General features: G+C 47.5%; 1 protein-coding gene across 1 annotated transcript; it reads right to left on the reverse strand.

The window, feature by feature from the left end:
- Positions 1–11,527: 11,527 nt before the first annotated feature.
- Positions 11,528–15,053, reverse strand: LOC132545353 (protein Hikeshi-like). The gene is made up of 4 exons (XM_060209033.1): positions 14,953–15,053; positions 14,269–14,398; positions 13,470–13,574; positions 11,528–13,052 (listed from the first exon to the last, which is right to left on the reverse strand). The coding sequence occupies exons 1-4, from the start codon at positions 14,980–14,982 to the stop codon at positions 12,724–12,726; spliced, it is 594 nt and encodes a 197-aa protein (XP_060065016.1). The 5' UTR covers positions 14,983–15,053; the 3' UTR covers positions 11,528–12,723.
- Positions 15,054–15,324: the final 271 nt, after the last annotated feature.

Raw genomic sequence — 15,324 nt, forward strand, 5'->3', positions numbered from 1 at the left:
CCACAAAGGCTGCTCTGTGCGGAGCCACAAAGGCTGCTGTGTGCGGAGCCACAAAGGCTGCTGTGTGCGGAGCCACAAAGGCTGCTGTGTGCGGAGCCACAAAGGCTGCTGTGTGCGGAGCCACAAAGGCTGCTGTGTGCGGAGCCACAAAGGCTGCTGTGTGCGGAGCCACAAAGGCTGCTGTGTGCGGAGCCACAAAGGCTGCTGTGTGCGGAGCCACAAAGGCTGCTGTGTGCGGAGCCACAAAGGCTGCTGTGTGCGGAGCCACAAAGGCTGCTGTGTGCGGAGCCACAAAGGCTGCTGTGTGCGGAGCCACAAAGGCTGCTGTGTGCGGAGCCACAAAGGCTGCTGTGTGCGGAGCCACAAAGGCTGCTGTGTGCGGAGCCACAAAGGCTGCTGTGTGCGGAGCCACAAAGGCTGCTGTGTGCGGAGCCACAAAGGATCTGTGCGGAGCCACAAAGGCTGCTGTGTGCGGAGCCACAAAGGCTGCTGTGTGCGGAGCCACAAAGGCTGCTGTGTGCGGAGCCACAAAGGCTGCTGTGTGCGGAGCCACAAAGGCTGCTGTGTGCGGAGCCACAAAGGCTGCTGTGCGGAGCCACAAAGGCTGCTGTGTGCGGAGCCACAAAGGCTGCTGTGTGCGGAGCCACAAAGGCTGCTGTGTGCGGAGCCACAAAGGCTGCTGTGTGCGGAGCCACAAAGGCTGCTGTGTGCGGAGCCACAAAGGCTGCTGTGTGCGGAGCCACAAAGGCTGCTGTGTGCGGAGCCACAAAGGCTGCTGTGTGCGGAGCCACAAAGGCTGCTGTGTGCGGAGCCACAAAGGCTGCTGTGTGCGGAGCCACAAAGGCTGCTGTGTGCGGAGCCACAAAGGCTGCTGTGTGCGGAGCCACAAAGGCTGCTGTGTGCGGAGCCACAAAGGCTGCTGTGTGCGGAGCCACAAAGGCTGCTGTGTGCGGAGCCACAAAGGCTGCTGTGTGCGGAGCCACAAAGGCTGCTGTGTGCGGAGCCACAAAGGCTGCTGTGTGCGGAGCCACAAAGGCTGCTGTGTGCGGAGCCACAAAGGCTGCTGTGTGCGGAGCCACAAAGGCTGCTGTGTGCGGAGCCACAAAGGCTGCTGTGTGCGGAGCCACAAAGGCTGCTGTGTGCGGAGCCACAAAGGCTGCTGTGTGCGGAGCCACAAAGGCTGCTGTGTGCGGAGCCACAAAGGCTGCTGTGTGCGGAGCTGCTGTGTGCGGAGCCACAAAGGCTGCTGTGTGCGGAGCCACAAAGGCTGCTGTGTGCGGAGCCACAAAGGCTGCTGTGTGCGGAGCCACAAAGGCTGATGTGTGCGGAGCCACAAAGGCTGCTGTGTGCGGAGCCACAAAGGCTGCTGTGTGCGGAGCCACAAAGGCTGCTGTGTGCGGAGCCACAAAGGCTGCTGTGTGCGGAGCCACACAGGCTGCTGTGTGCGGAGCCACAAAGGCTGCTGTGCGGAGCCACAAAGGCTGCTGTGTGCGGAGCCACAAAGGCTGCTGTGTGCGGAGCCACAAAGGCTGCTGTGTGCGGAGCCACAAAGGCTGCTGTGTGCGGAGCCACAAAGGCTGCTGTGTGCGGAGCCACAAAGGCTGCTGTGTGCGGAGCCACAAAGGCTGCTGTGTGCGGAGCCACAAAGGCTGCTGTGTGCGGAGCCACAAAGGCTGCTGTGTGCGGAGCCACAAAGGCTGCTGTGTGCGGAGCCACAAAGGCTGCTGTGTGCGGAGCCACAAAGGCTGCTGTGTGCGGAGCCACAAAGGCTGCTGTGTGCGGAGCCACAAAGGCTGCTGTGTGCGGAGCCACAAAGGCTGCTGTGTGCGGAGCCACAAAGGCTGCTGTGTGCGGAGCCACAAAGGCTGCTGTGTGCGGAGCCACAAAGGCTGCTGTGTGCGGAGCCACAAAGGCTGCTGTGTGCGGAGCCACAAAGGCTGCTGTGTGCGGAGCCACAAAGGCTGCTGTGTGCGGAGCCACAAAGGCTGCTGTGTGCGGAGCCACAAAGGCTGCTGTGTGCGGAGCCACAAAGGCTGCTGTGTGCGGAGCCACAAAGGCTGCTGTGTGCGGAGCCACAAAGGCTGCTGTGTGCGGAGCCACAAAGGCTGCTGTGTGCGGAGCCACAAAGGCTGCTGTGTGCGGAGCCACAAAGGCTGCTGTGTGCGGAGCCACAAAGGCTGCTGTGTGCGGAGCCACAAAGGCTGCTGTGTGCGGAGCCACAAAGGCTGCTGTGTGCGGAGCCACAAAGGCTGCTGTGTGCGGAGCCACAAAGGCTGCTGTGTGCGGAGCCACAAAGGCTGCTGTGTGCGGAGCCACAAAGGCTGCTGTGTGCGGAGCCACAAAGGCTGCTGTGTGCGGAGCCACAAAGGCTGCTGTGTGCGGAGCCACAAAGGCTGCTGTGTGCGGAGCCACAAAGGCTGCTGTGTGCGGAGCCACAAAGGCTGCTGTGTGCGGAGCCACAAAGGCTGCTGTGTGCGGAGCCACAAAGGCTGCTGTGTGCGGAGCCACAAAGGCTGCTGTGTGCGGAGCCACAAAGGCTGCTGTGTGCGGAGCCACAAAGGCTGCTGTGTGCGGAGCCACAAAGGCTGCTGTGTGCGGAGCCACAAAGGCTGCTGTGTGCGGAGCCACAAAGGCTGCTGTGTGCGGAGCCACAAAGGCTGCTGTGTGCGGAGCCACAAAGGCTGCTGTGTGCGGAGCCACAAAGGCTGCTGTGTGCGGAGCCACAAAGGCTGCTGTGTGCGGAGCCACAAAGGCTGCTGTGTGCGGAGCCACAAAGGCTGCTGTGTGCGGAGCCACAAAGGCTGCTGTGTGCGGAGCCACAAAGGCTGCTGTGTGCGGAGCCACAAAGGCTGCTGTGTGCGGAGCCACAAAGGCTGCTGTGTGCGGAGCCACAAAGGCTGCTGTGTGCGGAGCCACAAAGGCTGCTGTGTGCGGAGCCACAAAGGCTGCTGTGTGCGGAGCCACAAAGGCTGCTGTGTGCGGAGCCACAAAGGCTGCTGTGTGCGGAGCCACAAAGGCTGCTGTGTGCGGAGCCACAAAGGCTGCTGTGTGCGGAGCCACAAAGGCTGCTGTGTGCGGAGCCACAAAGGCTGCTGTGTGCGGAGCCACAAAGGCTGCTGTGTGCGGAGCCACAAAGGCTGCTGTGTGCGGAGCCACAAAGGCTGCTGTGTGCGGAGCCACAAAGGCTGCTGTGTGCGGAGCCACAAAGGCTGCTGTGTGCGGAGCCACAAAGGCTGCTGTGTGCGGAGCCACAAAGGCTGCTGTGTGCGGAGCCACAAAGGCTGCTGTGTGCGGAGCCACAAAGGCTGCTGTGTGCGGAGCCACAAAGGCTGCTGTGTGCGGAGCCACAAAGGCTGCTGTGTGCGGAGCCACAAAGGCTGCTGTGTGCGGAGCCACAAAGGCTGCTGTGTGCGGAGCCACAAAGGCTGCTGTGTGCGGAGCCACAAAGGCTGCTGTGTGCGGAGCCACAAAGGCTGCTGTGTGCGGAGCCACAAAGGCTGCTGTGTGCGGAGCCACAAAGGCTGCTGTGTGCGGAGCCACAAAGGCTGCTGTGTGCGGAGCCACAAAGGCTGCTGTGTGCGGAGCCACAAAGGCTGCTGTGTGCGGAGCCACAAAGGCTGCTGTGTGCGGAGCCACAAAGGCTGCTGTGTGCGGAGCCACAAAGGCTGCTGTGTGCGGAGCCACAAAGGCTGCTGTGTGCGGAGCCACAAAGGCTGCTGTGTGCGGAGCCACAAAGGCTGCTGTGTGCGGAGCCACAAAGGCTGCTGTGTGCGGAGCCACAAAGGCTGCTGTGTGCGGAGCCACAAAGGCTGCTGTGTGCGGAGCCACAAAGGCTGCTGTGTGCGGAGCCACAAAGGCTGCTCTGTGCGGAGCCACAAAGGCTGCTGTGTGCGGAGCCACAAAGGCCGCTGTGTGCGGAGCCACAAAGGCCGCTGTGTGCGGAGCCACAAAGGCCGCTGTGTGCGGAGCCACAAAGGCCGCTGTGTGCGGAGCCACAAAGGCCGCTGTGTGCGGAGCCACAAAGGCCGCTGTGTGCGGAGCCACAAAGGCCGCTGTGTGCGGAGCCACAAAGGCCGCTGTGTGCGGAGCCACAAAGGCCGCTGTGTGCGGAGCCACAAAGGCCGCTGTGTGCGGAGCCACAAAGGCCGCTGTGTGCGGAGCCACAAAGGCCGCTGTGTGCGGAGCCACAAAGGCCGCTGTGTGCGGAGCCACAAAGGCCGCTGTGTGCGGAGCCACAAAGGCCGCTGTGTGCGGAGCCACAAAGGCCGCTGTGTGCGGAGCCACAAAGGCCGCTGTGTGCGGAGCCACAAAGGCCGCTGTGTGCGGAGCCACAAAGGCCGCTGTGTGCGGAGCCACAAAGGCCGCTGTGTGCGGAGCCACAAAGGCCGCTGTGTGCGGAGCCACAAAGGCCGCTGTGTGCGGAGCCACAAAGGCCGCTGTGTGCGGAGCCACAAAGGCCGCTGTGTGCGGAGCCACAAAGGCCGCTGTGTGCGGAGCCACAAAGGCCGCTGTGTGCGGAGCCACAAAGGCCGCTGTGTGCGGAGCCACAAAGGCCGCTGTGTGCGGAGCCACAAAGGCCGCTGTGTGCGGAGCCACAAAGGCCGCTGTGTGCGGAGCCACAAAGGCCGCTGTGTGCGGAGCCACAAAGGCCGCTGTGTGCGGAGCCACAAAGGCCGCTGTGTGCGGAGCCACAAAGGCCGCTGTGTGCGTAGCCACAAAGGCCGCTGTGTGCGGAGCCACAAAGGCCGCTGTGTGCGGAGCCACAAAGGCCGCTGTGTGCGGAGCCACAAAGGCCGCTGTGTGCGGAGCCACAAAGGCCGCTGTGTGCCACAAAGGTGCTGTGTGCCACAAAGGCCGCTGTGTGCGGAGCCACAAAGGCCGCTGTGTGCGGAGCCACAAAGGCCGCTGTGTGCGGAGCCACAAAGGCCGCTGTGTGCGGAGCCACAAAGGCCGCTGTGTGCGGAGCCACAAAGGCCGCTGTGTGCGGAGCCACAAAGGCCGCTGTGTGCGGAGCCACAAAGGCCGCTGTGTGCGGAGCCACAAAGGCCGCTGTGTGCGGAGCCACAAAGGCCGCTGTGTGCGGAGCCACAAAGGCCGCTGTGTGCGGAGCCACAAAGGCCGCTGTGTGCGGAGCCACAAAGGCCGCTGTGTGCGGAGCCACAAAGGCCGCTGTGTGCGGAGCCACAAAGGCCGCTGTGTGCGGAGCCACAAAGGCCGCTGTGTGCGGAGCCACAAAGGCCGCTGTGTGCGGAGCCACAAAGGCCGCTGTGTGCGGCCACAAAGGCCGCTGTGTGCGGAGCCACAAAGGCCGCTGTGTGCGGAGCCACAAAGGCCGCTGTGTGCGGAGCCACAAAGGCCGCTGTGTGCGGAGCCACAAAGGCCGCTGTGTGCGGAGCCACAAAGGCCGCTGTGTGCGGAGCCACAAAGGCCGCTGTGTGCGGAGCCACAAAGGCCGCTGTGTGCGGAGCCACAAAGGCCGCTGTGTGCGGAGCCACAAAGGCCGCTGTGTGCGGAGCCACAAAGGCCGCTGTGTGCGGAGCCACAAAGGCCGCTGTGTGCGGAGCCACAAAGGCCGCTGTGTGCGGAGCCACAAAGGCCGCTGTGTGCGGAGCCACAAAGGCCGCTGTGTGCGGAGCCACAAAGGCCGCTGTGTGCGGAGCCACAAAGGCCGCTGTGTGCGGAGCCACAAAGGCCGCTGTGTGCGGAGCCACAAAGGCCGCTGTGTGCGGAGCCACAAAGGCCGCTGTGTGCGGAGCCACAAAGGCCGCTGTGTGCGGAGCCACAAAGGCCGCTGTGTGCGGAGCCACAAAGGCCGCTGTGTGCGGAGCCACAAAGGCCGCTGTGTGCGGAGCCACAAAGGCCGCTGTGTGCGGAGCCACAAAGGCCGCTGTGTGCGGAGCCACAAAGGCCGCTGTGTGCGGAGCCACAAAGGCCGCTGTGTGCGGAGCCACAAAGGCCGCTGTGTGCGGAGCCACAAAGGCCGCTGTGTGCGGAGCCACAAAGGCCGCTGTGTGCGGAGCCACAAAGGCCGCTGTGTGCGGAGCCACAAAGGCCGCTGTGTGCGGAGCCACAAAGGCCGCTGTGTGCGGAGCCACAAAGGCCGCTGTGTGCGGAGGCCGCTGTGTGCCACAAAGGCCGCTGTGTGCGGAGCCACAAAGGCCGCTGTGTGCGGAGCCACAAAGGCCGCTGTGTGCGGAGCCACAAAGGCCGCTGTGTGCGGAGCCACAAAGGCCGCTGTGTGCGGAGCCACAAAGGCCGCTGTGTGCGGAGCCACAAAGGCCGCTGTGTGCGGAGCCACAAAGGCCGCTGTGTGCGGAGCCACAAAGGCCGCTGTGTGCGGAGCCACAAAGGCCGCTGTGTGCGGAGCCACAAAGGCCGCTGTGTGCGGAGCCACAAAGGCCGCTGTGTGCGGAGCCACAAAGGCCGCTGTGTGCGGAGCCACAAAGGCCGCTGTGTGCGGAGCCACAAAGGCCGCTGTGTGCGGAGCCACAAAGGCCGCTGTGTGCGGAGCCACAAAGGCCGCTGTGTGCGGAGCCACAAAGGCCGCTGTGTGCGGAGCCACAAAGGCCGCTGTGTGCGGAGCCACAAAGGCCGCTGTGTGCGGAGCCACAAGGCCGCTGTGTGCGGAGCCACAAAGGCCGCTGTGTGCGGAGCCACAAAGGCCGCTGTGTGCGGAGCCACAAAGGCCGCTGTGTGCGGAGCCACAAAGGCCGCTGTGTGCGGAGCCACAAAGGCCGCTGTGTGCGGAGCCACAAAGGCCGCTGTGTGCGGAGCCACAAAGGCCGCTGTGTGCGGAGCCACAAAGGCCGCTGTGTGCGGAGCCACAAAGGCCGCTGTGTGCGGAGCCACAAAGGCTTTTCCAAACAAAGAACACTACAGCACTGGTGCAAAGTCTCACCTAAAACCCTTTTTTCTTCTTTTTTTGGATATTTTACCGCGTTTATGACTCGCCCACCATCCACCCTTTTGTATTTTCCATTTATATGATCCATATACCTTTTGTATGGGTATACACTAATTTGCATACATGGTACACATTTTTACCTTAATTTAAACACAACTAATAAAACCAATCAGTCGAGAGCTACTTGTGTTTTAAAAATACAAATTACGTAGCAATATTTTCACGAAAAAGCTGAAATATGGTGAGATTTTTAAGCTTTTAGGTTCTTTTGAAACTATATTTTTCTACGGCATACCTTGGGTTACGTCCCCTTACCACTAGTCGAGTTTTAGACACGTGAGCGGTCAGGTAGCATGGGGTCAGTCATGGGTGAGTGATTTTATCCGACTTGGACTCGGACACCCGTGCAGCCATAGATATGGGTCAGTCATGGGTGAGTGATTTTATCAGACTCGGACACCCGTGCAGCCATGTTTATATAGGTATCTGTTGTAGTCTACATATATGTTACACATATTGTTCAATGAACTCGTACATTTTATTTCTCACTAAGATTTATTACCAGTAAATTCATTATGTAATCCATTTACTTGGTTGTTGCACAACCATCAGCAATTAATCCATATTTATAATTTTCGAGCAACAAAACGTGTGTTTGAGCTATTCACAACTGAAATATCACCCTATTTTGCGGAAAGTAATTGGTAAATCTTTGGCACTAAAAATGTCATTAATTTTCCTTTTACTAATGTTGCAGGATTGTCGAATCACTACATCTGTACTAGTTATAGATATACATTGATAGTAACCATCCAGTTACACTACATATACATCATTAAAGAAACTACAATACAGATTGTCCAAATAATCCTTGATATCAAATATACTAAATTAAACAAACTGAAAGTAAATTGAATATAACAGAAAAGGAACTAGATTACATGATGACCTTACAGTAATTTAGCTATTTTTCCATTAAAAAGCAAGCTATCATTGTTGAGTAATTTAACATTACATAACATAAACATACCCTTCATTTTGTGTAAATTTATGTATTTAAAGTAGTACTTCGGAATGAATTTACGTCGTGATTGACAAACACCTGAATTACATTTATATAGATAATGAAACTCGTCACCTACTTCCTCAGTACATAAATTGCAAATCTATCTTCTCACGGAATTCCTGTCCATCTACCTGTTTCTACTGGTAAAGGAAGATTGGATGAGCAAAATGTCTGACTACAGTAATATAAGAGATATCAAAGTATCAAATGTTAATAAACTGGTCGACTAATATTTCTAATTTTCACATAACAAGCAAAAAGGGTATTTTGTGCTTGTTATGGTATGAAATTCTCGTAGATGACAGAGTGGTCAACTATCTACCAGTTACATCATAATTACATTCTAAAACCCTTTTCTATTTCCCGTGGTTGACCTGGAAATTCCTAATTGCGTTTCTTTTTCCTCTCAGTATAGTATAATTCTTATTCCGCATAACGATTTATGCAGGTTCCAACAATAATCCTAGTCTTTAAGATATGTAAAAACACGACTTAAAGCGGAAAGGGAGATAGATTATTCTCTGGGCCTGGAGGACTACATTTAAAGGTATTTTCGTGGAAATTAACTTAGCATACTATGACTTTTGATAATGGTATCGGACATTAAGTTCCACTTCGCAACTCAAACCTCACCGTACATACGCAAATCATACTTTGTGATAGGGATCGTCACTAAATCAAATCGGCTACCTCAGATTCAAATGTGAGTGGTCTGATTTACATAATAAGTAGACATCTTTCCTAAGCAAAGAGGAAGCACTCTTTATAAAGCAGCTACTTAACGTAATGAAGGCTTGATTTTTATTCCGTTCGGAAGATATGGGGTTCGTGTGTATATTTAGCAAAGGAGAGAATCCGCATTATACAATCCGACTGTTGAACATTGTGTTAATTATCTGTGACAGTGATAAGGTCAAAGTGGGGAAGATCGGAAATACTTCTCATCAATCATAATAGAAACCAAAATTATTAAATCAAATGTGTACAGTAATGATTGGTATCACTGTCATCTAGCATACATGTATGTACCTTTATAACATATTTCAACAGATAAGAAATTGGTGAGTCCTGTGTTAAATGTCTACAGATCAGTCAACAGAAAAACAAAACAAACCTGAATTATAGACTAGATATTATGTTCTAAAAAGCAGCCTTTGTCCGATAACTCTCTCCCTCACTAGGCAAAATGCCAAACAACTCTGCTCGTGAACAGTAGGAAACTCGTAGACCAGTGACATGTTATACATGTGTATATTTAAACCTATACAATTTATTTGGGGTGATTCACTTTGGCCGTCTTATATCCAATGAATTCATATGTAATATTTCTGCCTATATGTCACTATTGTAATATACCCTAGCATGCTTTTCATTGGCTGCGCCATTCAGAAATACATTGTGATGTCATAATATGGACAATAACGTGAAGCCATGAATTGGAAATGGCACAACAAAATGGTTGCCACTGTTTGATATTGTCCACCACATTTTCACACTAAAACCTGTCAAAATATTACTATTTTGAGATAAATGCTGAAAATATCTTGAATTTGTTTTCTTGTCAGATGAGATTATATTTTGCAATATAAAAACTTTAAGGATTTAAGACTTATTTTATAAAATCTCAATTAAAATTGAAATTCTTTTAATATTTTTACATTTTTGAACCAATGTTATATTGCTGCACCAAACCGAACTACATGTACAAGAGAAATATGTTTTTATCCCGTAATGACAGAAAGTCGGAGAGATGTAGGGATTTTTTTAACACAGGTACGAATTTTAGACCCAAAATGTTCATCACTTTTATTGCTTAAATTCTTGGGGATCTAACTTCAAATACAAACGCATGAACATTATACTTCTGATGAGTTTCATAAGTTTCAGTTGCATGGTAAAGGGCAATATCAGTGTTACCATTTTTAGAAAATCTTTATCAGTGCTTTAGCAGCCTCATTCAACGGTGGGGCCACTCGCTATCAGATATACATGTACAAGGCCCGAAATATCTATGACGGCGACCACCATGCTGATGATGGAGGGCGATGAGCAGACTACTGACGACAACCCACGACGAATCCAGGGTCTCTGGCCGGCGGTACTCTGGGTCACGCTCAACGGGCCTGGGGAAACTGGTTAGGGACAGAAGAGACGTCAGGGACTCAGTAGTATGTTTCTCACCTATAGAGACTTGGATCAAAATATACTCAATATTGATTATGAAAGGACAATAACATATCGGACAAGTTCGAGTTTAAGGGTTGTAGGGTCAATGTCACCTTCACTGTTTTTTTTTATATATATATATAAAATCCTTGTTGGCATCCGTTTTCAACCAAAATTCACGAAATTGACAATTGCGCATTACCCTGTCAGTGTTGAGCCAATCATATAGTTTGTGTCTTTTTCTATGCTGTGTTTATTACACTTCATCCTTACAATCCACCTGGGAATTAGGAGGGAGTGTTTGTGTAAGGATATTCTAGCACTGAAAATGACAAACATTAACTCATTTGATTTTTTTATGAAAGGTATATTGATATATTGAAAATGACAAACATTAACTCATTTGAGTTTTTTATGAAAGGTATATTGATATATTGGCCAAAGGCCATAAATACTGCTATACAAAAATCTAAGAGAGGCCTTGTGAACATAATCTTGCTGTTTACGTGTCTGTCACACTATCTTACAATCTAAATATGATATTCTGAATCACATTTATCTTTCATGTTTTGTCAACCAAGGAGTAACATTATCTACCCTCACAGCTGAAAGTCGGATGAGATATAGGACTGCTACTGTTTGTTCATCCAAATTCATCAGTGATCTAGCAGCTTCATTCCTTTAGGTATTTTATCGTGAAAAAAAAAACAAAGAAAATACCGACATTTCAACAGAATCTTCATTCAAACTGCAATTCGATGAAACTATGGCAACATGACTAACCAACAAGGCATTCCTCAAAAAGTACAAGGCACTTGTATGAGCAGGTGCTCCGGAAGGTAAAGTGTCTTCTGCTTCATTGATGACGGTCACAGCAATTAAAATAAGTAATGTAGCATTCCAAACTGAGAACACAGTTAACAGCAATTGTACCAACCAAGCATACAAACAAGCATCTAACACGTCTAAACGCCTCAACAATGACTGTTAAAGGGAGATAAACTCAGCAGTAAAAACTGCCCACACGATTACAATGACTTATAGAATCAATTAATTTCACGTCAGTAAATTAATTAATAAATATATAACAGATATTACTTGACTACAATTTCAGGTAATGATTTTTCAAGTGAATCATACTATTTTTTAACATTTAATGTCTGGGATGTAGAAAATTGAAATTAGAAATTGCTCCTGGTACCTGTTGCCCGATTCGTTCAAGAGCACAGTATCGCAGTAGATCTGTTGCCATTGAATATTACCCAACTGCCACACAGCAGATATCTAAATATTATCTTGTCACTGAACAGGTCATCTTACACACAGCAGATATCTAAATATTATCTTGTCACTGAACAGGTCATCTTACACATGAAACAAACAACATATCAGTCCAATATATAATATGATTTAATAGATTGATCTTCAATGCAATGTTACAAAGACAGCTCAATGAATATGATTTTAATCTATTATATAGCTTTAATCCATACAATTAAAGACAGAAAGCTGAACAAAGGATCAGGGAAGCCGAAAAAAAATGTACTGCCAGAGAAAACCTTTTTCAATGATTAACAAAAGAAATTATGTATTGATGAATCTCTTCTTTCTTGCAGAATCATTAAAATTATACAGATGATTAAGTGTAACCATCATAAAAGTTTTTCATGTCAAACCTCTGCTGTTACCGGCATTACATCTGGAAATACATTGTATTCAGTAATTGCATACAAGTGTATATTATACAACCCTGGTTATATCCAATCAGAAATTAAAACCTGCATATCTACTAACAGTGAAACTATAAAATGTAGATAGACCAGACACACAAACAATTGCCAGGGTGCCTGTATATACAGGGCTAGATATTCTTCAGCCATATCAACTGAAATGTGAAAACAACATTGTGCAGTATTTCATTCTTGTTCAATCTTTTGACAAACAAATTCACATTTGTAGAAGAAAACAAGCATACTGAGTATTGCTGAAGCAATATATTTCCCTTACCTACCCAAACAAGATATTACAATGTAATGACTTTCAAATTTTCTAGAAATAGTAACAATGACCATGACCTACACCCCTGAAACTCTAAATGGTCATAGATAATTTTATCCTTAATAAATTGTGAAGTTTGATAAGAATCCCTCTAGGAATGAAGTCACTAGAGGTCTGACAATGGTTTTCTACAAAATGTAACTGTGACCTTGACCCAAAAACCCTTGACCATGATATTTTGATGTTTAATAAGTGTGTGAAGTTTGATGAGAATCCCTAAAAGAATGAAACCATTAAGAGCACTGAGAAACTTTCACAGTTGCAGCAACAGAGGGATGGAGAGGCAAACTATATTTACCCCTGGTTTTACTGGTAGGGGAATCATAAATATGGGATTTAAGTTCACAAAGAGTTTGAACTGAATTACCTCCTAAGGTCACTAAATTAGAATAAGGAAAGAAAATATACTACAAAGTATATTCAAGACGGAATTCTGACATAACAATGCTTGATTAAAGCAGATTTACTCTAAATTAAGTATTTCTTTAAAATCTGAACAAAAATATGTGTGTAAAATCATAAAACATATTCAAGATCTCCAGAAATATGGGTTCTGTTGCAATCGTCTTTGAAATGTTTGAAACCATGATTGTAGAGTACTAAGAGGCACATAGGTCTCTGAAGGATTTGGTGTCATTTGAGCTTGTGTGAGTCCAAAGGAGCTGGCATAGTTAAAAAAGTTCTCCAACATTTTCTGTGAAAATTCCACAAATGGTTCCACGCTAGACGGTTTAGCTTGGGTCACTGGAGTTTGTTGGCTGAGTTGTGTTAGAGGTTCCACTGATATCCCGATCTGTGCCATGTGAGACTGCTGTCCACCAAACTGGCCGAAGGGATGACCAGAAACACTTGCATCCTCTGCAATAAACAAAAGATAAAGGGTTAACATTAATTCTTACACTGAAAAACATATCACTTTCATGCCTTTGAAAGTAATTCAAACATGCATTTCTTATAGTATAAAACCTATCAAATTCAATAAGAGAGAAAAGATAGGATTATCTCCCTTCATGACTTACAAACCTAACAATAATATTACACTCAAAGACACAACTAACAACATGTAGTGTTTTACTATGAGACTTCAGAATGAATATTTAATATATTCATAATACTGTCTTAAGAAAAGCATTAAATGAATTTGTCTAAACTTTCATCAAAACAATAATTACAGTGACTGGCAAATGGTTGAAAAATTACTTCAGATATTTTAGTTATGATATATACTGAACTGGTGAGGGTTAAAAATTCCCATTGTACCATTCAGTGTGTTACCTTGTTTTAATTTTGTGATTTTAAAGATGGCACTAGGTTTAGCATTAGAAATATGCCCCAAAAGCTGCCATGTCTGTCCTTGTGGGTTTGGGAAGGAGAAATACACTGAAAAGAATAATTAAAAAAATATTTAACATTGTATTATATATATTTCTATATCACTGCTAAATTTTGTAAGATATAAATTGGGTATATGCATTATAAGATGACAATTCAAACCTAGAGAATGAAATATGATGGTCCCAAAACTGTTTTTGAAAACAAGGTATGGATGGACTTGTAAACAGACATCTGCTATTGCTTGGGAGTTATAGTCTACATTTTAGTATTGAGTTTGGGACAATAAAATCTCTCCCTGAATACACTGTGATACCATTGTATTAGGTAGTTTCACAGAGAACCAAAATTCACACTAGGAATTTCCCCAAAATCATAAATAAGTCCCTGCCTGGTAGTAAGTCTATCCATATCTACATAAAATTACTGCAAATTCTGAAATGACCTGCTGATAACTGTAAACCAGAATGTAAAAGTTGGTGCCAACATCTTGTCATAAGATAAATATGATACACTGTCGTATTATTTCATCATGTTCAGATCTCGTAAATTTGTACAATAGAAATATCTATTTGACCACAGATTATAAAACATTATTTTGCCGTTATTAAAGTCAAACTCATGGATAAACCCTATGCTAATTTGATTTCTTTCAGTGGTTTTTAGTCTCCATAGTAATACATAAACAAAACACAGTTTGCTTCACGATTACTAACTCCATCAGAGAAAATGCACTTCATACCTGCTGCCCCTAATTCTTCTGGAAATGCCATTTGTCCTGTGAGAAAGACAACTACATGATTGACACTGTCTACATCGGGGATACTAAACACAAATTGGGTTTCTGCCAACTGCTGTGGATCTGTTTGTACCTGAAAAACAATTTGACTTCAAGATCCCAATTTCTTCAGGATATTTTTTATATCATTGCAAAGAATAAAATGATAAATGCTTAACACAATCCAGATAATGTATATGAGAAATTATTTTCAATCTCAACAAAAATAAAATTTCACCTGATCTTACTAAAGCATGCGTTATACACTTGGGAATTTTAAAACTATTTGTTACATGCCCCTGTATCTCAGTTTGGAAAGATATTGTTTATTTTCTTTCCTATTTTTTTTTTTTTTTTTATTTCACCATTTTCTCACAAATCTCTATAGTCTTCTTAAATATATAGGTCACAACAGCTGACAAATATTATTGTTCAGGAAACTTTTGAAATGGTATCAAACTGCAAAAGCAATGAAGCGCAATAACCAAGGAAATCTGCATACTAAGAAATAATCAGTTTGTGTTATTTAAAATTGTAAACAAACCATTTTTCGTGCAAAAAATCCGGAAATGTACTACAATTACCCAATGTGCATCTTTAATCCCAAAACGATTGGTCATCTAGTGCAATCAAGAATAATGAACTTACCAACCGACCCGATATAATGAGTCCAAACATAGTTATGCGTCGTTAATTCGGCTGGATAAAGTCAATTTATATTTAATGCTGTCATTTGAAATCTACCACTTACACCCTACTTTTAGTTTATTAGTTTGATCGGTATCACTAGACGCTTGATGATATGTGTTTCTATTCCTCCTTGAATACAAACGCTAAAACGACGATATATTCAAGCACCTTGCACCGAAGACGACGCACTGAAAGGTTTGTGTGTTCCGCAGTCTCATGTAGTCTGTATATGTTTTATAGGAAATTATTCCTCTTGAAATTCTACAAAATATCATAGAGTTACTAATGAGTGGTGAATGATCAGCCAAGAGGTTATTTCTTTGTATCTGC

This window comes from Ylistrum balloti, unplaced genomic scaffold (assembly GCF_031769215.1).
Source record: "Ylistrum balloti isolate Yb309-2 unplaced genomic scaffold, AGI_CSIRO_Ybal_v1 Utg369842, whole genome shotgun sequence".
Lineage (NCBI taxonomy): Eukaryota > Metazoa > Mollusca > Bivalvia > Pectinida > Pectinidae > Ylistrum > Ylistrum balloti.